The sequence below is a fragment of the Lissotriton vulgaris genome, unplaced genomic scaffold (assembly GCF_964263255.1).
Source record: "Lissotriton vulgaris unplaced genomic scaffold, aLisVul1.2 SCAFFOLD_545, whole genome shotgun sequence".
NCBI classification, from domain to species: Eukaryota; Metazoa; Chordata; class Amphibia; order Caudata; family Salamandridae; genus Lissotriton; species Lissotriton vulgaris.
The window spans coordinates 244204-267992 of NW_028245946.1; the positions used below are offsets into that span (position 1 = coordinate 244204).

Consider the following 23789-nt stretch of genomic DNA (forward strand, 5'->3'; position numbering starts at 1 on the left):
TTAAAAAACTCTAGCGCTCTTGACACATTTACTCAGTCATTCTTAAAACTACTTAAGAAAATACTGGGTGTTGGCTGCTGCTATAAAGTTATTTATCGGAATTTACATACCTTGATCATCCCTAGAATTTTGGATAAAATCCAAAATGTTACCAAACGTAAGTTCCCTGTTAGACATTAATTGAAGATATCTATTTTTTGATGCAATCATCTCAGAGCTGCCAATTTTATAGAAGAAGGAATTGTTCTAAAAAATATGGTTTAATATATACCACACTTATAGCAAATATGCTTACCAGCTGTGACAAACCAATTTTTTTAGATATAGAATACCTTCATTGGGTGAATAGTTACATAATTCTATACTAGCCTTGCTTTGATTGCTTACTAAATTTAAGTTTGTTATCATTATAATCATCAAGGTCCTAAAAGTGTAATCCCAGACAACTGTCCAGTTTTTTTTTGTTATTCTATATTTAGTAGCACATTATCCATATTGGAGCAAAATTCTATTATTCTATTTATTTTTGTTGCATGCTCTTTTATCTTGCAGCATTGGCAAAGAGCCAGTTTTTAAATCAACAACAGACCAAAATTCAAGGGGTTCGAATGGTCTAATAAAGAATATATGATGTTACAAAGCAAACAATTACAGCACATGCTTTTACATCCCAGATTTTACAACACAACTACCATTACATTGCAGGATTTTACAACGCATACCATTAAAATGCATTTTTTAAAACTGTCATTACAATGCATTCTGTTACAATGCATACCATTACAACACATACCATTACAACGCATAATACATTTAGTGCAACAGTAGGGTAAGTGTTGAATAGCCTAGGGGTAAAATTTACTATTGCCCCTCCAGTGAGTACAACAGTAGGGAAAGTGTTGGATAGTGTATGGGTAAAAATTACTATTCCCACTCCAGTGAGTGCAAAAGTAGGGAACGTGTTGGATAGCATTGGGGTAAAAATTACTATTCCCAACTACCCCAAAACTATACCCACCCTAAATCTTGTTGTTGTAATGGCATGTGTTATAATGGCATGTGTTATAATGACATATGTTGTAATGGAATGCGTTGTAATGCCATGAGATTGAAAAATATATAATAAATAAATATAGTATTTGTGTTGTAAAGGCATTGCAATGTAGTGCCGGTGTTGTAGTGGATGTTTTCCCTAAAATATGCTAAAAGAAACAAACAACTGCACAAATTTCGATAGCTTTGTCAATTTTGTTACCTTTGCTTAGAAATTCTATCTTATAAATAAGAATTGTCTCTAAGTTTTGCATTATGTCGGGCTGCATGAAGAGTGTTCATCTTGATTTGTTATACTACATATATTGATGCTATTAGAGATGATAATATACTTGTAATCTTGTTTTGGTACACTGTGTCATGTTTTATTCTGTCTCATGTTTTAATACTACAAAAAAGGAGTTTAAAAAGACACTACTGAAAAACTTACACTCAGTCATACACTTAGCATTTATACTGGGCACAGTATGGTCACTGGCACACTAACGGTAGTCATGTATGACAGTAGCTCTTGTCTGCTGATTCTGCTTAACCTCAAAAGGATGTTTAAAAATGTAATTTATGACAGCCTTCTCTCAACCATATATTGCTTGCTGGCCATAGGTGGACATATGAGGTGAGTATCATCAGTTCTGTCTCCTTGGATCTACTTTACTATGTTTAATTTTTGCCCTTTCATTTTCAAGCTATAGAGGTAGCCTTTTGAGATCTAATGAATAATCTGAACTTTTCTTGCCACCAATATTCAGATGAGCTACATCTCTAGCAGCTTTATCCTAGCAGTAGACACCACACCCCGAGCTATGGCTCAGTGCTACCCCAAACTGAATCTGGACACAATGGAGTTTCTACTCCCTGTTTTTAACCATAGCAGTGATGACTCAGGGCTGCATTTTGCCTTTGTGGGCTTCCCCCAACAGGCCAGTGGGATGGAATTGATGACACTTGACCCACCCAGCTGAGTGACATGCCTGGCCAGTGTGACTTTCCCTTTTGTGAATGGAGTTGCCACCACATTAGCTCCCATCCTAGCTGTGATGTTTGCAAGGTGAGTGTTAAAGCATCCGGTCAAGAATCATTGCTTATTCAGAAAAAACAAACTATTATAATGAAAGATTTTCTTAAATCAAAAATAAATGACCCAATGCACACGGAGCTTTTACCTGCATGTGGGAGCCATTTAACATATCCCTGCCCATTTCCACCATGTCTGGCATGAGAAACATCAGCAGGGAAAACCCAGAGTGTACCCTAGCTTGTAGGTGTTTTCTCTGTATTCTAAGTGTCTGTCAGTGTTTTTCAATGATGTAATTTGAGATGTCATCCGTGATGTGACTGACCATGTCATGAATGATGTAATATGTGACATCTTCAGCATTGCATTGCGGGTGCGGGTGTTATAGTTAGCTCAACAAACTATAATGGCGGAATTTGTCTGGTTTTGTACGAGTATATATATATATATATATATATATATATATATATATATATATATATATATATATATATATATATATATATAATAACAACGCCGAAACCCCACAGTCCTCGGGATTTTTTTCATGAAGAGCACTCAAAGCCAATACAGCGTGGTTTCGCCAAGCGATTTATTGCAGAAACTTTTCGCAGTTAAGTCAAGTTTACAAACGCGTTTCGCCGTTGCCGCCTTCGTCAGTGTAAACTGGCACTTGTTTGTTCAGTAATATAAATAAAACCATGGTGACAACATGTCACGTGTTTCTAAAAAGATAAACATAAAAAACGGCACATAGTTAGTAATTACATCATTACTTGTGGAAGCCATCTTATAATGGGTTGTGTGCAATGTTACATTAATCATTTCCATAACAAGTGGAGAGGTGTGGCTCACTGGTTAGAGGCGGCAGACCCGAGTGCAGAGAACGGCCCGGGACCAGGGTTCGATTCCCGACGCGGCAGGGTCTTGGACCAGGATCAGCGGACTGATAATTCTCGCATCGGTGCCTACTCCGACCAGGGAGCACACTCGGCAACTCTGGGCATTAGCTTGCCTCATCTCCACAACGGCCCCACACAAACGCCGGGGATGCCTGGTTTCACCTTGGAGACCCCCAGGAGGGACTATCTCACAGGGAAAGCCAGGACGGGTTCCCCAGCGGTCTATAGCGCTACGAGGCCTCCGGGTAGCAGTGCGCTTTACAAGACACAACAATTTACAATTTGGTACCATCATGTTATTCATTTAACATAATTATTTGTGTGATATGTATAGCAATCAAAATTTGTTACATGATTCAATCATTCAAGTGTTCGTGGTAACTTATGTTTCGTATTTATATTTTCAGGTGCCCATTCAGATAATGCCATTGATTCGCGAAGCTCACTACGGTCCCGTTTTGAGCCTTCACGAAGAGTTCACATTTTTGCATTGTATGGAACAATTCACTCATTTCAGATTTCATGCAATCAAGCCCTGAATGGGCAATTTCATTTATCATGTTGTATGTTTACACAATGATCATTCAGGACTGTTCCTATACCTTTTCATAGCAAAATATTCTTTGGTTTCTAGGGATAGGGCAGACGGCATTTGCATTGTTATTTACATGTCAATCCTGTCTTTTCTTTCCCAAGGTTAAGATAACGTCATAGGGGCCCGGATGATAGTATTCTAGATGTGAGTCCACATCTCCTCCTCATTGTTCATCCCGCCCGGGGTCTTAGTCTGAAGCTGGATAATAAATCTTGATTCTAAAGTTCTTAACTTTTTTACCCAGTTCCCCCCTCTCTCTGTTCTGACTAGTTGGTCCAGTATAAAGTAAGTCAACAAATTGCTGTTACTATTGTGTACTTGCTCAAAATGGCGAGCTACTGGATAACTTGGATCCTTTGAGGTGATAGCCCTCATGTGTTCAAGGACCCTAAATTTGGTGGGTTTCACTGTGCTCCCTATATACTTCTTCCCACATGGGCATATCAAGCAGTATACAGTATGGTCAGAATTGCAGTTGAGTAGTTTTGATATCTTAGTCTTGGTTTTCCTCCCTGGAATTTGATATTCTTTGACCTTTTTTGAATTTTTACAGGCCTTACACTTCATACATGGGAAGAAGCCTAAAACAGTCGACTTTTCTTTTTTCTATTCTCATAGTGACTGTTCACTAGATGGTCTTTGAAGGAGTTTCCCTTTCTATATGAAATGAGGGGATAGTTGGATAAGGATTTCCCTATTACAGAGTCTGTCTTTAAGATTTTCCAGTTTTTTCGCCTGATATTGAAAACTTCTGGTGACTTCTCTGAATAGTCAGTGATCATTCTGATTTTTGATTCAGGGGATTTAGGTTTGTCTATTAGCAGGTCTTTTCTCCCCACTAGGTTGCTTCTAATCTCAGCTTGATCCAAGATCCCTTTCCCATATCCTCTTTGTAAGATTCTCTTTTTAGATTGCTCCTTTGCTTTTTCAAACTCCTGTTTGGTCGAGCAGTTGCGTTTCATCAGCAAAAACTCTCCCAGGGGGATGTTATTGATGACGCTGCGGGGGTGATAACTGTGTGAGTGCAGAATTGTATTACCTGCCGTCGGTTTTCTATAGACCACGGTTTGAATTGAATCATTCTCCACATAGACCCGAAGGTCCAAGTAGAAGACCTCCCTCCTACTTATGTTGCTGGTGAAGCTGAGGTTTATATTATTGTTGTTCAATTCAGCGATATATTCCTCAGCCTCATTCTGTGAACCCCGCCACACCAAAAACAAGTCATCAATGTAGCGGGTCCACAAGATGATGTTATTTATCCACCGGTCATTGCCCCCCGCCCAGGCCACATGCTTCTCCCACCAGCCCACGAATAGGTTCGCGTAGCTGGGGGCGAAGCACATGCCCATCGCGGTCCCCTGTAATTGTAGGTACAGTTTCCCTGCAAATAAGAAGATGTTATTTCTTAAAAAGAAGTCTGTCAATTCTAGCAACATTGCATTATGGCTTCGATATTTTAGAGGTCTATTGTCTAGGAAGCTCTTCATTGCCAACAGGCCATCTTCATGCCTGATTGAAGTGTATAAACTGGCAATGTCCAGTGTTATTAGGATCATGTCATCTTCCCACTTAACGTCCTGTATGATTCTCAAAAAGTCCTTCGTATCTTTTAAGTACGAGCTGAGATCTTTAACAAACGGAGCAATGAAGCTATCAATGTAGCTTGAAGTTTTTTCGAGTAGGCTGTCTTTTGCAGACACAATTGGTCTACCTGGAGGCCATACTTTACTCTTATGCACCTTAGGTATGGTAGGTAGGTGGTAGTTGTTCCAGTCTTTAAAATCCAAAATTCCGTGGTCCTTCCATTTCGCAATCAGGTTATTGAAGGCTTTGGTACTTTCTAAATGTTTTTCCCTTTTTACTTCCATGTAGTGTTCTTTATTGTTCAATTGGGAAAGTGCCTCGTCCTCATATTGGCTGTGTTTTAGGATGACGATATTTCCGCCTTTATCGCTACGTTTAATAATGATGTTCTCATCCTCTTTTAGATTTTTAATTACAGCCCATTCTTCCTTTTTAAATTTTTTCTTTTCCAATTGAATTTCTCTGCTTGTAGTCCTTTTAGTTCTTCAATGACCACTTCCTGAACTGTGTCGATTCCATCATGTGGCGTTCTCGGATTAATTTTGGATTTTATTACCATTTCGCTCTTGCAGCCTTGTTGTGTGATCCCACATTCCTCCAACATTTGTATGGGTTGTACCTCCCAATCCTGGGAGTCACTCATTCCAATCATAGTTTGTGCCATGGCAATGGCATGTAGATATTTTCCAGGTAATGCTGTTAATGGATCAATCTCTTCCATTCTAGTTCTAACATCAATCTTGGGGTTTAGAGTATGTATCTTCTGTAATTTGATTTTTCTGATAAATCTAAATAGATCTATCCGTGTCTGCGTGTAATCAAACGCCAGAGTTGGACAGAAAGTTAGCCCAAGTTGTAGTATTTTTTCTTCATTTGTTGTCAATTTTCTATCCGATAGATTTAATATGGTGTTCTGTGGTGGCATAATTGGATTTATTTCCAGGTTTTCCCTCGGGTGCTTCTCGTCACCACCGGGGTGGATCTTCCTTGCGCGGCCCCGCCTGCCCCTCCTCGTTTTCCTCTTGAGGGTTTTGGTGGGTGTGTGGTCACCGCAGGTCGTTGTCTGAGTCCTCGTATGACCTCGTATTCCTCGGAAAAAAAATCAGACTCTGAAGCAGGTGATTTTGCTTCTGAGTGGTTGCCACCACCTTCTGCACCTTTAGTTCCTCCTGTATTATTAGCCCATACTGATTCATCCTCAGAAACTTCCGACTCTTCAGTGCTCGCCGGGGTTCTGTTTCTTAGTTTCTCTTGTTGGAGTGTTTTCCTGGGGGCGTCGTATTTTCTTGCAAATGTTAAAATCCTCCCATTTGCATAGTCTTTCTCATCTCGGATGAACTTGTACTGCTTTCTTAATTTGATTGTGTTTTCATAGTCAATTAATCTCTTTTTCATATGTTCACGCAACTCCTCGCATTTTTTCATGTCTTTGTCGCCACTGATCTTCTCCTCGATGCCCTTTATTTCTTCTTGTAATTAGGTTCTGTCATTCCATGCGTGTTTCACTAGCAGTTTAAGCATTCCTTGCATTACATCATTCATAAATTCAGACCATTCCCGCAATAAATCGTTGTTTGGGTTTTCATATGATGGGAATAAAAGGATCGTTAGTCCTCTACGGACTCGCCCAACTTCCAAATATTTCTGCAGGCTGGTGGCCTCCCACCACTTGCGAATTTCTCGCTCATAAGTTTTCTCAAGCGTGGAGAAGAGCTTAGTGAGGGTGTCTTTCTTTCTCACCCCCGAAAAAAAAAAAAAAAAAAAATATATATATATATATATATATATATATATATATATATATATATATATAGTCCAATCCTGATTTGGCTTCCAAAAGAACAGGCACCGACTCCGTGGATGAAGATCAAGGGTTTTATTAACCAATACAAACGATCAGACGCGTTTCGGCGGACAAGTCCACCTTGTTCACTACATCTGCTTGCACCATATTAGTGAGCCTTATTTATACTGTTGCATAATTGACATGTGGTAGAACCACCATGTGACATACGAAACCATGTGACATCAAACATAGAAGAGTTGGTAGCGCTCAAAATTGCAAGTCATTGTGGCATATAAGGCAAAAAATCATGTTCAAACAATGTAATTACATCATTACAATTTGTAAATAATAATCGTGTATACACATTTTCAACATTAATGAATTGTAGTTGTTTAGTTTATGAAATCTAAGTTTGTGTAACACTGAAAGCTGCTGCCTGGTTGCATGCTGGTTTGGACATAGAAGAGTTCCTTCTCAGCAGGTATAAGCTCCCAGCGGCTTTCTGATCTGTAACCTCTTTAAGCCCAAGCAGGACACTTCGTGAGTCCAACGCATCCCTTACTGAGTGTGTTTGTAGGTGTGTGCTGGGCGGGTTAATCTGGAGGCGAGCGCATTTAATGTAACAGCACATATTGGGAGAAACTTTGTGTGAGTAAGACTTTCTTCCAGATGGAAAAGCACAATGTTATGGCTATTCATTGTTTCTAGGAAAGATGGGGCGTCTGCTTATTCTGGCTGTTTGTGCGTTTAGTCGAAAAAATGACAGCGCACTTAGAGAAAAACCTTGTGTTTATCCAGGATAAATTACGCAAAATTAGCGCTTAGCTTTATTTTGTAGAGAGATAAGAAGCCTGCTTGATCTGTATAGTAATCATCAGGTGAGTTACGAGGTTAGGCCGGGTGTCGCGGTTGATTCAGGTTGTGGGGGTATAACGCAAGTGTGTAATAATGGAAAGGGGTGGCCAGAGGGTAGCATGGGGTCCAGCCCAAGTGGGCATTGGATTTGTATCTCGTAGGAGAAGTCCCTGGTTGCCTAAGAGCCCGGTTGCCCTGTGCATGTTACAAGCACAGAGTGTTTAGTGAGGGAGCAGCTGTAATTGGCAGAATTATCCCTGTTAGTTTTTCTTTAGGAAGGAGCCTTAATTTAAGAAGGTAGCATGGACATTTCTTGGAGCGCGTGGTGGTTCTGGTGTAATAGTGAATATGTGTGTGAAAAATTGGGGGGAGAGAAAGAATAAAATGAATAAAATAAAAGTGCACTAGGTGATTTAAAAAGGATCAAGTCCTAGATGGTGAAGCTAGATGTTAGTCAGTAGAAAGGGGTCTGTTTCCTGGAACATGAGGAGGAATGCCGTTACATTATATCAGAAGCTGTATCATAGGTATACACTCAGTGCCTCATCTGCATTGAGACCAAATGGGATTTTACTGTTGAGCTCTATGATGTATTTAGACTCAAGTCACCCTAATTTTTGTTGTCTGTTCCCTCCCCTAGGATTTGGTGCTACACTGTCCAAAATAAGTAGCTGAGTTCCTCAATTTTGCCGTTGTGGTGGGCATTATTATGACGAGCCACAGGATATGCTGGATCGTCATTGCTGATGGCTCTGAGGTGTTGTAGGATCCTCACATGGACTGGGTGTATTGTGCTCCCTACATAGGTTAAATCACAGGAGCACTTGAGAACATACACTGCAAAATCTGTTTTGCACGTGTAGTGATGTCTAATTTTGAAGGGGGATTTTCTGAAGGGGAACTTGATTGTTTTAGTGTTGACCCCATGTTGGCAAGCTTTACACTTGGTGCACTTGTAGAAACCCGGTTGGGAATGTAACCAGATTTTCTTGGCTGGAGCAGAAGGAGCGTAATTTACCAATTCTTGGCTCATTGAGGTTGCTCTCCTGAATGTTAAGTGGGGTAATTTGGCACAGCTTTGGCCTATGACCGTGTCATTTTTAATCAGTGGTCAGTGCCTGTACAGGATTTTCCTGATGTTCCTGTAATGTATGTTGTATCCTGTGATTAATCTGGGTGTTTTGCTGGTGTTTTTGGTGTCACTTACTGCTTTGGGCTTTTTTTGGAGCAGAACTGACCTATCCAGGCGGTCGCTCTTTTGTCTTGCTGTGTTCAAGGTGTTAGGGCTGTAGCCTCTCTCCCTGAGTCTGGTACAGAGACAATCTGTGCTTGAGGTGAGGTCTTTCAGTAGACTGCAATTTCTCTTCATCCTTATGCATTCCGCATAAGGAATGCTCTCTTTAAGGCTTATGGGGTGAAAGCTTGATGAGTGCAAAATGGTGTTCCCTGCAGTTTCTTTTCTATGGGTGCATGTCTGTATTTTGCCTCCCTCATGGAACACCTCAAGGTCTAGAAAAGTGACTTTTTCTCTGCTAGCTGTACAAGTGAACTTTAGATTCAGGATGTTGTTGTTTATGTCCCTGGAGAATCGGAGAACGCTTTCTTCTGTGCCCCGCCAGAGGGTGAAAATGTCATCTATGTATCTCCTGTACAAAACTACATTGTTGGTAATGCCGTGATGGTATTGGGACATGAGTACTTGCTCCTCCTACCAGCCCATATGCAAATTAGCATAACTGGGGGCGAAGCAAGTACCCATGGCTGTCCCTTGTATTTGTTTGTTCAGGAGCTTGTTGTATACAAAGGTGGTATTCTCCAGGCACCATTCTGCCATGTGTAACAGCATCAAAGTGTGTTGAAAAAGAGTTATGTTTCTATTGCCAAGAAAGTGCTGCATTGCTTTCCAGCCATCTCTGTGTCTAATGCTAGTATATAAGCTCTGGACATCTAAGGTAACAAAGCTGTAATTATCTTCCCAAGCGTAATCATATAAACAATTCAAAAAGTCCCCAGTGTCCTGAAGATAGGCTGGCAAAGTTCTCACTATCGGTTGGAGTAAACAGTCTATATATTTACTTGTGTTCTCAAAGAGACTTCCTATTGCAGAGATTATGGGCCTTCCTGGTGGACAGGTTGGATTTTTGTGAATTTTCGGAATTAAATTCATCTGTGGGGTGATTGGATAGTCATTTTTGAGAAATGCCAGTTCCTGTTTTGAGATTAGGCCTTTGCCCCTCCAGTTGTAGAGACAGGTGTGGTATCTCTCCTTGATGTTGAGGATGTTTGTGCTGCTGGTTCTGATATAGCATTCTTTGTCTTGCAATTGGAGCATGGCCTCTTTATCGTACATTTCAAAAGGCCACAGCACTATATTGCCTCCCTTGTCCGCATTGCGAACTACTATGTCAGGTCTTTGTTTCAGTTTTTCCATTAGTTTGTCATATTCTTTCCGTTGGTTATTGATATTTTTGCTGAAATCATTGCTGCTTGAGAGAGCCAATTCTTTGAGGTCATTGATTACTTTATCTGCAAACATGTCAATGTTATCTCTGGGCATAGGAGGGTAGAATGTGGATTTTGGTTTGGATGGGCTTTTCTCCGTGCCGTGAATTTGGATGTTTGATAGTGCCCCTGTTTTGGTGTTGGTTAGGCTCCCATCTTTCAAGTTCAACTCCAGTTCAGTAATGTCCTTCAATGCCTCAAAGTCCGCAACATTCATGGAGTGTGTGGTTGTGTTTAGTTCTGTTGAGGACAAGTTGTCTTGAGTTTTGTCTTTTTGTGAAGAAAAATGTTTTTGTAATTTGAGTTTACGTGTGAACTGGTAAAGATCAATTCTTGTTTCAGCATAATTAAAATTAGTCTCTTTGCAAAAGGAAAGTCCCAGTGTTAGAGTTTTTACTTCCTCATTTGTTAGTTCCATGGTTAAAAGATTTATAACCGTGTTGGTGGTTGATGTGTCTATATTCATCGTCTCCTGTTGCGTCTGTAGGTGTTTTTTGTTCTTTGTGCCATGTCTGCCCCAGTGTCTGTTTTTCCTCCTTCTGCTGGATGATTGGTTTGGATGTTTGTGGTTTGATCTCCCCTTCGCCTTCTGGGTCTTAGGCTCATTAGTCGCTCCATCCTTAAAAAAGCGAACTCATCCACAGGTGTTGGGACAGTCTTTTTTGGGTTGGAAGTGGTACGAGCTTCTGGGTCTGATTCTGCTCCTGAGCTTACTTCTGATTCGCTCAGCACTAGAGGGCAGGGAGGGGTTCCTCCTATAGCGGAGAGTTGCTGTCTACGAATGTTTTCAAACTTCCTGGCAAAGGTGTAGATTCTGCCTTGTAGGTAGTCATTTTTGTCCTTCTGGAATTTTTCTGCTTTCCTGATTTTAATGGTAGTTTCCAGTTTCTGTAATCTGGTTTTGATATCTACCAAACCCTTTTGGCCACTTCTTGGTTGGGTACTTTTGCCAACTCTTCCATGACGTAGTTGATTTTCAGGAGTAGTTTTTCCCTGTCAGAAGTGGCATATTTCACCAGAATGCGCAACATATTACGTGATGATTCGGCACTATTATCAGCCCAGTCTTGCAGCATGGCTGGGTCTGGGTCTTCATATGTGGGCGCTACACGTACTCTTAGGCCTCTGGGCACTCTGCCAACATCTAGGTATTTCTTGAGGGATGTGCACTCCCACCATTTGGCTACTTCAGCCTTTCTCAATTTTTCAAGTTCAGTCAAGAGTTTCTTAGTTTCATTACCCTGGGGTGTCTGCTGTGCACTTGTACTTGCTGATGAAGTTGTTACCGGCTCGCCTTGTTCTTTAAAGATGTCGAGAGCAGCCTCTTCACGTTCTTTATCCCATTCTGCTGACATCGCTGTATTGTTATTAAATGATCGCCTTTGACACCCACTGCCTTTCTAGCGCGTACGCGCTGAGGACTACCTCTCCCGCTGGTATTTGTGCAAAAGTGTTTACTGGCTACTGCACTCACTCCCTTGCGCTAACTCGTGGGCCCCCAGCTCCCTGCCAGCCCTACGGCCGTCACTGGATCAGGGTTACTCATGGTTGTGTTGCGGGAGCAGTGTCTGCCAGATCTGAAGTTTATATATTAGGAATCCAAGATCCTGAAGTGAAGCAAATTCAAAGCAGCACAGCAATCAGGTACAGAACACTCCAACGTTAAAGTGAAATAGTGTTTTTATTTCTCCATCTGGTGGCACGATGCGTTTCGACCGGGGCAACCCGGGCTTGATCACATGACGAGACCAGATACCAGCGAGATTAAATACAGGCAGAACGTCTTTGCACCGCCCCAATTGTCATGGAACTAGAAATCAGACTACCCTTATGAACAACCATCCTATAGCTTTTAAATAAGCAGTTACCAATGATGTACAAAACATTATACAAACAAATATACTACAATAAATGATAGATACTGCAATATACACCATACATTTCAAAAGATTTTTACAAGATTTTTGCAATCAAGGGAAAGTGCCCAAAGTCATAAATCTTCGAATGGTCGTACACAGGGTCAAATGTCACTATCAAGTCCATATCAGAGCCAATAATGCAAACTCCTGTATCACAGTGAAAAGAAACTATTGTGTGTAAATTTATGAAAAGAATCCTTACTTTGTGTTTCTATACTTCAAAGTTTGTTGTAGCGACACTCTATTCTATTTAAAGTGCAGTGCAAAATTAACAAATAACAGAGTCATTGACTCTACAAGAACCATAAATACTATGTCCTTATAGTCCAAAAATTACAGTTAAAAATTCTCAGCCCAAATAAATTGCATGATTCACTCCAAAATTCATGTATCAGTACAAAACACAAGTTAAAATTCCAATAATTCATTAGCACCTCCATGTATCCATATCAGTGTCAGCAATGTCAACAATGTGGCAGGGGGAAACAATTGATTACACATTTTCATAAATATCCAATACAAGGGGACAAGCCTGCCCCCATATACATCTTAGAGGTTACTGTATTAAATATAATATAATAAATATATACATTTATCTAAAACCACACCTGTATTCATAATAAATTGTATAGATCCTCCCGCATGTTAAGACCATTAGAAATCTTTGTGTCGAGAAGTAAAATGTATAGGCTTTCCAACTGCCTGAGCTTACCTTCTCTGTCACCTCCCCTCTTAGATTTGGGCACAGCATCTATGACAAAATAACTAAGATCTTTCAAGTTATTACCATGTACCAGCTTGAAGTGACGTGCCACAGGGTAACTAGGGTCAGAGTTGACAATCGCCCGAAGATGTTGCAGAATGCGATTATATACTTGAAGCTTAGTGCTTCCAACATACTGTAATTGACATGAACATTGCAAAACATAAACAGCATAATCTGTTTTGCAGGTAAACATGCCTCTAATTTTAATAGCCTCTTGTTTGAAAGCATCTCTGTATTCCCTAGTGTTACATCCGAACTTGCAGGCACTGCACAAACTGCCTGTACGGTTGGATAGCCAATTGGATGAAGAAGCCACTTCTGGACTAGTCTTAACTAAAATGTCTCTCATAAAAGAGACACCAGGATTTACATCCAATAGAGGTGCCAAAGTTATATCAGTTTTTAGAATTGGCCAGTTAGACTTCAAAATATTCCGGATCTTACGTTCATGCCTACTGTAAGTAGTAATAAGTCTAACCTTCATCTCTTCTTTTAATGGTGTCACTTCCATGTTAGAAGGGACACTTTCCACTTCTAACATTCGAGCGGGGGCTTTTTGGGTAGTAGAAATCATTTTCTTAAGTGCATCGTTTAGATCACTCTCTTTGAAACCACGTATTAAGAATCTCAGAAAGGATTCATTAAGACATTTATCCAAATCTTGTTCATTGCTACAAATACGTTGGATCCCCAAAAAACTTCCCGTAGGGGATGCTTTTAATCAAATGATGAGGATGAGCACTGGAAGCATGGAGAATGGAATTTCCAGCTGTACTTTTTGTGTGGAGTCTAATTTGAATATTGTTGTTGTTTAAAATATATACCTCCACATCTAAGAATTCCACTTTCTCATTGCTAATATTGGCAGTGAATTCTAAATCCAACTCATTATTGCCAATATTATTCACAAACTGTTCTGTCTTTTGTCCCCTGCCAGATTATGAACACATCATCTATGAAACGCCAAAGATGAACCATCCCCGTTTCTAGACTCCCATCAACATCCAAGGCTTGACCCAGGACACACTCCTCCCACCAGCCCACGTGTAAACACGCGTAGCTGGGGGAGAAGCATGCACCCATGGCTACGCCCCGTAATTGTTGATACACCTTTATTAAAGAGGAAAAACTTATTCTGAAGGCAAAGAGTAATCATTTTCACCAACATTTTGTTGTGTTCATAAAAATTAATGTCACGTTTAGATAAAATATTTTGAATAGCATGCAATCCATCCTCATGTTTTATAGAGGTATATAAAGAGCAAATATCCATTACAATAAAATGGCAGTTTGGACTCCAGATAACCTCTTTCAATTTACTTAGAAAATGGCCTGTAGCTCTAATGTAGGATGGTAATGATTCCATATGGCCTTGAAGAAAAAAATCTACACATTTTGAAGTGGACTCCAGTAAGCTGGTTTGTGCTGAAATGATAGGACGCCCTGGTATAGGGGAAACTCCTTTGTGTATTTTAGGTAATAAATACAATGTGGGAGTAATGGGGTGGTCATTTTTTCAAAAATAGATACTCATTTTTAGACAAAAGACCATCCGTTTCCACTGAGCTAATTGTTTGTGTACAAGCTCCTTAACGTTGTTAAGTTTATTAAATGAGGCTTTCCTATAGCATGACAAATCATTCAAATGTCTTTCTGCTTCCAAAATATACATATCTCGTGGCCATAAAACAATATTACCCCCTTTGTCCGCCTTATTCACGATGATATTACCATGATCTTTTATCTAGCGCATGAGTGAGGAATAACGTAGTTCAGCGTTGCTTCTATGTTTATGTTTATTGGCAATAGATTTATTCAAGTCCTTCAAGTCTTCTATCATGCGATCATTGAACACATCTATTGCGTCCCTAGGCATCATCGGAACAAATGTGGAGCACGGACTGAAAGGACTAATAGCTCTACTACCACCCGTGGCCACCATAGATTCTAGGACAGTCTGAGTGGACACAGGGGATTCATTATCAGAATCAACAATTGCATGCACAGTTTTCAACAATGGGACATCAGAAGCTAATAACTGCTTACTCGGAAGGGAGTCAGATAGTACAGTGTTTGCAGTGCTAGTAATTTCATTCAATTTGTGGTATTTCATTAGTTTCAACTTGCATATGAACTTAAATACATCTATCTAGATTGGATGTATTTGAAATCATTTTTCGGGCAAAAGGATAAACCATGTGATAAAAGTTGGGTTTCAGCTATATCCAAATTTAAGTCGGTGAGATTGATAACGGTATTATCAGTCACTATGTTAGTAATAGAGTTGGAGTTTAATTCATTTGAGGTGCTCCCCTTCCTTTTTTCTTTTTGTTCACAAAGTCTTCCTCTTTTCTTTGCGGCATTTGTTTTGCTGTTTTCGTTTTTCCCTTCTGGTGGAAATCTTGGTCTCAATGTTTGCCGCCTGTCCTCTATTATAAACCCCAATTCCTACGACGGGGTAAAGCCACTCAATGTAGAGGAATGGCCTGTTATTGGACTCATCTCATGTGAATCTACACTGCTCAGTATGGAGCTTGCATCCGTATCGGAGCTTTCGGAGTGTTCCACTGATTGTACTGGCAAGGTAGCATTAATACTCATTGGGGTCTTTGCTGTTAATGCCTGTCTTTTAACGTTCTCAAATTTCTTGGATAAAGTAAAAATGCGCCCCTGTTCATAGTCTGCCCGAAGAGAAAGAAAAGATTAAGCGAGTAAGCACACGTTTCTAATATGTTTAATTTCACAATGCTTGTGGGTATACAATATGTTTTTGTCCATCCTAATATTTGTAGACTTTTGTCTATCTGCGTCCCTTGTATTTGTTGTGCAGCAACCAAATCGATAGGGTCTGTTCGGGTTGCAAAGTGAACCAACTCCTCCCCCCTCCCTCCACCCACTTCCCGGACTGCCATCCTGACACCAACTGTCCATCCTAATATATGTAAACTATTGTCTATATGCGTCCCTTGTATTTGTTGTGCAGCAACCAAATCAATAGGGTCTGTTCGGCCTTTTGATTAAAAGCACGCACGTATTGGACACGCGCTTATTTCAATCCAAATTTGTGTATATATAAACACGCGCTAACGTTGCAAATTGAACCAACTCCTCCCCCCTCCCTCCACCCACTTTCCGGTCTGCCCTCCTGAAATACACTTTCCATCCTAATATATGTGGACAATTGTCTCTTTGCGTCCTTTCTTAATGTTGCCAAGTGAACCAACTCCTCCCCCCTCCCTCCATCCAATTCCCGGTCTGACGCGCTAATGTTGCAAAGTGAACCAACTTTTCCCCCCTCCCTCCACCTACTTCCCGGTCAGCCATCCTGACACCAACTGTCCATCCTAATCTATTTAGACTATTGTCTCTATGCGTCCTTTCTTAATGTTGGAAAGTGAACCAACTCCTCCCCCCTCCCTCCACCCACTTCCCAGTCTGCCATCCTGAAACCAACTGTCCATCCAAATATATGTAGACTATTTTCTCTATGCATCTTTTGTAGTTGTTGCGCAGCAACCCAATCGATAGGGTCTGTTCGTCCTTTAAAATAAAAACACGTGTGTATTCTAATTCAACGTGTGTATATATAAACAAGTGCTTATTCGAATTCGAAGTTGTGTCAAAATTTCAAATCAATCGGTGAAGAAATTACGTAGATTTAAGATTTTAATCAAATGCACATTGACATTTTTCTGAAAACCTAATAAGATGTTGTTTTCTCCCCTACTATATTGTTCCATAATTCACTGAAACATGCTATACTATCTCAAGAATGTGATCATGATAGTTGCTGGGTTTTAGTTAATTTTAAATTGGGTCAGAATTATTTATTTGTTTAATTTATAAGGTCAGTAAACTCTGACACTTCTTTTGGAGGGCATTTCATAAAATACATGATCTGTTTTAGGATCATAATCTAAACTTAAATATAAACCAGATACATCTAAGAAAGCTTTTAAAACAACTATAGCTTCAAGCTCATTATTTAATTCATCGTGATCTTGTCACCCAGATTATTTAGAATAATTATTTGTTTACCTTTTTCGTTGCTTTTTAACCAGACTAAACTATATATTTGTCTCACATTCCCCACTGCATTGCTTACTCACCTCAAACAAGTTCCATTTTCATATCTGATCCAGGTCCTGTCATCTCTTGTTTTAATGCATTTTCTGACCCCCTCTCCCCCTCAAACCAATAGTGATTTAAGAACTATCTCATATCTGGATTTTATTCCTACATTTAAATGTTTTGTGGTTCTCAGCTATAATTCTGTTATTGGAAATGTGCACCGTCCATACATTTGTGGTTGTTTTGTTTTTCTTCCTCGAAATGTTAGTTTACTCTGCCCACAAAAAGACTACTGTTGAAGATGATTTACATTAAGTTGTTTGTTACCATTACTTCACTAAAATGTCAGAAGTATCCAAAGTAACATCACACAGCATTTGACCCTTTGAATAATTATAATCTTTAAGCATTGACCTAATATCCCCCACTTAGGAACGACAAATACTCTTAATTGCTTCTGAGGTGTTAGAGGACCAACAAGGAGGTGGAACTACAAAATGTAACCAATATTCAGTCAACCCTGTTTACTTCTGCATACATCTGTCTTCATGGCTCCTGTGACCAGAGGGTAGTAACAGCAGAGCATGGAGGGCCAAAGTAAAAGAGAAGCAGCAACTGCTACACCTGGCTACCCCGAATTTATGTGCATTATATCAGTGTTATAAATAATCACCCAAACGCCTGCCACTGAGTATTGAAGTGTTCTGTTGTACAGGACTCCATCCACAGTTTACAGATACATTTATACCGTAATGCTTTTATAGGTCTTGCAAACGTTATGGATTGTTTGGATCCTGTTGTCAATATTGCTTTCTTTCTCTACGTCTGAGGACATTTGTAAATTCTTTGTTTTTCAGGGTGTATATGATAGGGTTGCACAGTGGAGGAACAGCTGTGTAGAGCAAAGCCAAGATCTTGTTTTCTTTTATTGAAACGTTTGATGTTGGTCTCATGTATGTAGAAGAAACAGACCCAAAGAATAAAATAACCACAATGAGGTGGGAACCACATGTTGAAAAGGTCTTTCGCCTTCCCTCTGTAGACTTCATTTTCAGTATCGCTGAGATGATCTTGACATAGGATGCAATGACAATAATGAAAGGAAACAGTCCAAAAGTAGATCCATATACATAGTTCAGTGTCTCAATAATGTAGGTGCTGGTGCAAGATAGCTTCATCATGGCAGAGAAGTCACAGAAGAAGTGGTTGATGATGTGGGATTGACAGTAGGTGAGCCTAGAGATCAGTATGATGTGCACAAGCGGGACAAAGAGACCACCAAGCCAACTTCCAGTGGCCAGCTGTATACACATATTTTTATTCATGATGCTCATGTAATGTAAGGGATAACAGATGGCCACATACCGATCATAGGCCATAACTGTGAGGAGAAGGAATTCTGTCCCCACCAAAAAAATGAAGAAAAATATCTGCAGCAGACATTCGGTGAGAGAAATTAGTGTACCTGTCTGAAAGAAGTGTATCAGCATATGTGGGAAAGTGACTGAGATGTTAGTGATGTCAATGAAGGCCACGTTTATAAGTAAGAAATACATGGGGGTGTGCAGATGTGAGCTGGAGTATACTATTGATATGATAAGAAGGTTTCCAATCAGAGTCATCACGTAAATTATTGTAAATGTAATAAAAAGGGGAACTTGCAGCAGTGGAAGATCCGAAAACCCTATAAGCAGGAACTGTTCCCCTGAAGTCAGATTTTCTTTGTCCATTTGTTCAGATTTATTGCGATTTGAAGGCAGTCTGAAATAAAGCACACCAGCAATGTGAATGCATCTTTTGACTAGCTGGTTTGACTTGTGAGGTTCTGTTTGTGGTCTTCAGCAAAGCTCCTAATTTCATCTTTTTCAAATGTTCAAAATGTATTGGTTTCTCTCAAACATCTCAGCAACAAATATTTTCTATCGCACAATAATTTTAGTGGGGTTTTATCATTTGTCTTTCAGCGATAGGGACAGTATTTGTTGCAGATGTGTGTGCCTAAAATTATTAACTCAGCTTAGATTTCCACAGAGAAAAAGGTATAAACCGCTCCATACTCTCTAAAATATGGTATTCTATTGTACCAATATATCCACAAAATTTAGATTTGGAGAGAATTTAAAATGTATAATTTATATTAGCAAAGGGTCCACCTCAAGAGTATTGCATAAAAAGAAGTTACACATGATACTATGAATCATGCTCACCAGCTGGTACTTGTTCTAGGTTAAATACTACTTTCTGTGATATGTCTTCACTCTGACTTTATTGTGTTTCATCCCTGATATCACATCTGTGTGTTTCAGCTTGTTTACTCAATTTTCTAAGGAAGACTTTGTTTTATTGATTATTCAACATATTTCTCATTTCTTATATCTGGCCTGGATGACTCCCTTGAGCTCCTCTACTTTTAGGCTTTTTTGGAGATTTTGAAACAGGGCATACTTGATGCAAGTTTACTGATGATGTAATGGTCCTCCCTATCCAATATATTTCAAAGAATAGGCCATTTAAGCTAGAGGGTGGAGATTGAATATATCCTCCCTGCTGAGAGAGAATGGCTTGTGAATCAGTGTGGGCCAAAAATGGTGAGCAATAATGGTGTAAGGTGCAAATAAAGCAGGCCCAATGGATAGGACAATATTTAATGCTGGGTGCTGGACTGGAGAAACTCTTCTCCCTAAGGATTAGTTATGCATAAGATTGCAAAGTTCTACGAAGGAAAGCATTCAGTCATGGTGCACAATATAAAAGGGGACCTTGTTACAGCCATCAATCGATTCGAAAAGTCTTCATTTCGATATTTGATCATGAAAAACATTTACATTTAGAACAATAATGACATAACATTCCATTCTGATTGTAGTAGTAAAATGACCTTATATATAATAAGTTCATAAATACTCCATCATAAAATGCAATAAATGAGTCTAAAACACAGTAAAAGTACTAAAAATCCCAGGCCATGGTACTATAAAAACTAGAATTTGCTTAAGATCAGATTCAAAAATATAGTTTATTTTTAAAGACCAAGTATATCCAATGGCAGTTATATCTTACTCAGCCTATGGGCACGGGTCATCCACATTCCATGTACAAATTTGGCAACCGCAATTACAGTTGATTTTTTACTATCCGTTTTTAATATCCTAAATACTTCAGTGCCAGTATTGATCCCCATCATCAAACAGATGGGCTTCAACCATGTACCCCACAATTTTATATAAGCCGGACAAACAAGTAGGCTGTGAGCTATCGTTTCTGACTGAGTCGGGCAAAATGGGCATTCCATACAAGTACCTGAACCCCATTTACCAGTCAATGAGGTAATAGGGAGAGTACCCACCTTAAATTGGTGGTACCATTTCCTATCACTAGGTACCGTAATAAAATCCCAGTACCCTTCGTAAGCAGAAGCGTGTTTGGTCTCCATGAAATCTCTTGACAAAGAGGGCCTGGTTAAAGAGACATAAAACGTTTAATGATGACCATGTTCCAATATAGCTCTTTGAGATTCTTTCGAGATGGGAACACATTATCTGCAGGATTTTGCCACAAAGAGTTAAAGCCCATATCATTGTAAATGGCCTTTACCTGCCTTCATCATAAGATTTTACCCGCACTATTGGCATCCCTGATCTCAAGTAGAGCCTGTGCGTACTGGACGACGTCGGGGGTAACCCAGAGCCTCCTCCAGTAGGCCACAGGTCTATAACGTGCCACATCCTCTAGAAACTGAGATCCCAAATCAAAATAGAGGGGTAATAATGGAGTGGATTGAGGAAGACCTATAACACCCCTCCTAAATTTATTTTGGGAAGTTGTTAGTGCCACTAAATTAATAAATCCCCATAATTCAGCTCCATACAGGACCGAGGCTGTGATTTTTGAGTTATAGATTTTTAACACTGGGGCAATCGGCTTGGTGTGAGAAAAGCGCTGTTCTTTCAGCAGGGCACCAGATAGTTGTGCGTGTTTGAGTACCAACTGGTCTATATGCGAGTTCCAATTTAATTTGCAACCTAGCGTAATACCAAGGTACGTAAAAGCTTTAGTCTGCTCAAGTATGACATCGTTCATCATGACTCTCCCTCTTACAATCTTTTGTTAATGTAGCACCATGAACTCAGTCTTGTCTATGTTAATTTTAAGACCGTAATCCCGGCAGAACACTTTAAATCTCGCAATCGCCATCTGCAGACCTTGTTGTGTTTTGGAAATTAACAGAGTATCATCTGCAAACATTAACAGAGGGATCTTCCTTCCATCAAGAGTAGGGTCATCAGTGGGATGATCTGAAAAGTACTGGGTCACCTTATTAATGTACAGGAAAAATAGTGTTGTTGCCAGTACACACCCCTGTCAGACCCCATTGGCGATCGGAAATCTGTCTGTCACTTGCCCTTGCTGCCCTCACCGAACTTGAACAAAATTGGCATCATGGAGTTTAATTAAAAAGGCCAGCAAGTCCAAAGGCATACCTTGTTCCGCAAGGACACTCCACAGCTCAGCACGTGGAACTAAGTCATTTGCCGACTTGAGATCTATGAATGCGGCATATATTGTACCACCTTTAAGGATCACCAGGCGCCAGAAAATTAAAACAAATCTAAAAATCAGGTCTAGTTTGCTTCGGTGTGAGCGGAACCCATCCTGTAAAGGTGAAAGGATATAAAACACATCGATCCAACCCTGAATTCTGCTCATCAGGAGCCGAGCTGTCACCTTCTGGATACAATCAATTAAACTAATAGGCCTATAATTGCCAGGATCTGAACGATGTTTTTAGATCGTATTGCCATTGCTAATGCTCTGTAGGCCACCCTACATGATTTCCCATACCATGAATCAACCAATGCTTTCGCATAATTTGGGGATTTTTGAATACTACTTGTAAAAAAGCCCTTCAGCTTGTTAAAAAATGTAATATGAATGGAAGTAACACTGGACTTATTTTCTTGTCGTATATAACAGTTATGGAGGTCTATGGTCACCTTTTCCACCAGCTGGTTAATAGCCTCTAACTGGTCCTCTTTATTTAGTAAATTCAAACATTTTACTTTCCTGGTACCATTACTTAGGTGTAGTTCTACACCCGTAGGGGAGTCAACTGCAACGTGACTTCCTACTAGGTGAAATGATAGTACCAGGGGGTTATGATCACTTTCCTCCCTCTCCATAATTATCATGTCTATTAAGCAAGACCAGTATTCCTTGTTGAGGAGTATATAGTCTATACGACTACATCGCAACCCACAGTTGAAAGTTGGGGAGCCATGCTTATCTGATTTCGCCCTCCCATTAACCGTCCCTAATCCATGTTCCAGGCAAAGTGCTTTTAACTGTAAAGCAGTTTCGGACCATTTCTTAATAGGCTCCAATGTTAGTTGCGGGATGTCCCATTGCATGTCCTCCTCATGGCCGAGGTCTACATCATTAATATCTAGCGGTTCAAAGGAACAGTTGAAGTCCCCAGCAACTAATATATTTTAGGGCTGGGCGTAGTTTGCGAAGTAGCGCTTCACGAAGCTATGCGAAGTGCACTTCGCACTACGCGAGCTACGTGTAACACTACGCTAACTGCGTAGTAGCATGTTCGCACTGTGCAAGATGCCATTTTCAATGATTGCACCGTGCGGACAAGCATCCGGCACTGTGCAGTCATTGAAACTGGCATCTTGCACAGTGCGAGCTGTAGTTTTCTGCCACTCGAGGAGATTTTTACCCGAGCGGCAGCTTTCTCAACGCAGACTGGTAGCTTCTCATCGGGAGTATACGCGACCACTCGCAATGAGAAACCAGACCTCCCTGCGTTGAAAATCTTGCAGGGAGGTTTATTTTCCACACTTGCAATCGGCAACTCGATGTTGCTGATCGCGAACGAGGAAAAGTCTCGCAAGGATGTCATTTTGCTTGCTTGCGGTCGCCAACTTGACGTTGAGGACCGCGAGCAAGCAAAAAATGACCGCTGCACTACGCTATGCTACACTATGCGTGTTCGCACTGTGCTACGTGCAGTTTGTGTAGTGCGAAGTTGCGCAAACTACGCGAGCGTAGCGTAGTGCTTTGCCCAGGCCTAATATATTTCCCCCTCCTTTATGCTGGTTGAGATAGGATTCAAGAAGAGCAACTGTACCTGAGGCTTTCCCTCCAGGAAGCCCTCTAGCACAAACATTAAAAAGTATAAGGTCCTCAGCATCAGGGACCTTTATCTTGATTATTAAAGTATTATTACTATCAGTGTCCAACTGCTGTACTTTATACCTGTCATTCTGTCTCACCCAAATGGTTAATCCCCCGTTGGTCTTCCCCTTTGACCAGCAATAGCAGGATTATAAAAGTTTGAATAGCCTAGTCTGAACTCAGGGTTCACTGACCATGCTTCTTGAAAAAACAGAATTTCATTGGTTTCAGTCAGGGATAGCCAGTCTGATGACAGTAATTGATTCTTCAGCCCAGCAATATTTCAGGAGGTCAGGGGCCCAATGCTGATTTATCACACGTATGTACCCAATTATCCCTACTTGCTACACATGTATCAATTACATCAGGCAGTGGGCTCATTCCTTCATGGTGTATCTTAATAGAACTATCGTCTAACTATTTATTCTCATGTTTAGACCTTCCGGTATAGTATTTATTGCAATGGGGGGACCCCCTAGATTCTTACAATTTTGCTTAAGACCAGGCTCTCCCTTGTCCCTTTTAACTGGATATACAGAAGTAGAATTTTTTAAT

The 23789-nt window shown here is 40.2% G+C and overlaps 1 protein-coding gene across 1 annotated transcript; it reads right to left on the minus strand.

Moving 5' to 3' along the window:
* Positions 1-17851: 17851 nt before the first annotated feature.
* LOC147666217 (olfactory receptor 5V1-like) lies at positions 17852-18781 on the minus strand. Its single transcript, XM_086949200.1, has one exon. The coding sequence runs from the start codon at positions 18779-18781 to the stop codon at positions 17852-17854; it is 930 nt and encodes a 309-aa protein (XP_086805326.1).
* Positions 18782-23789: the final 5008 nt, after the last annotated feature.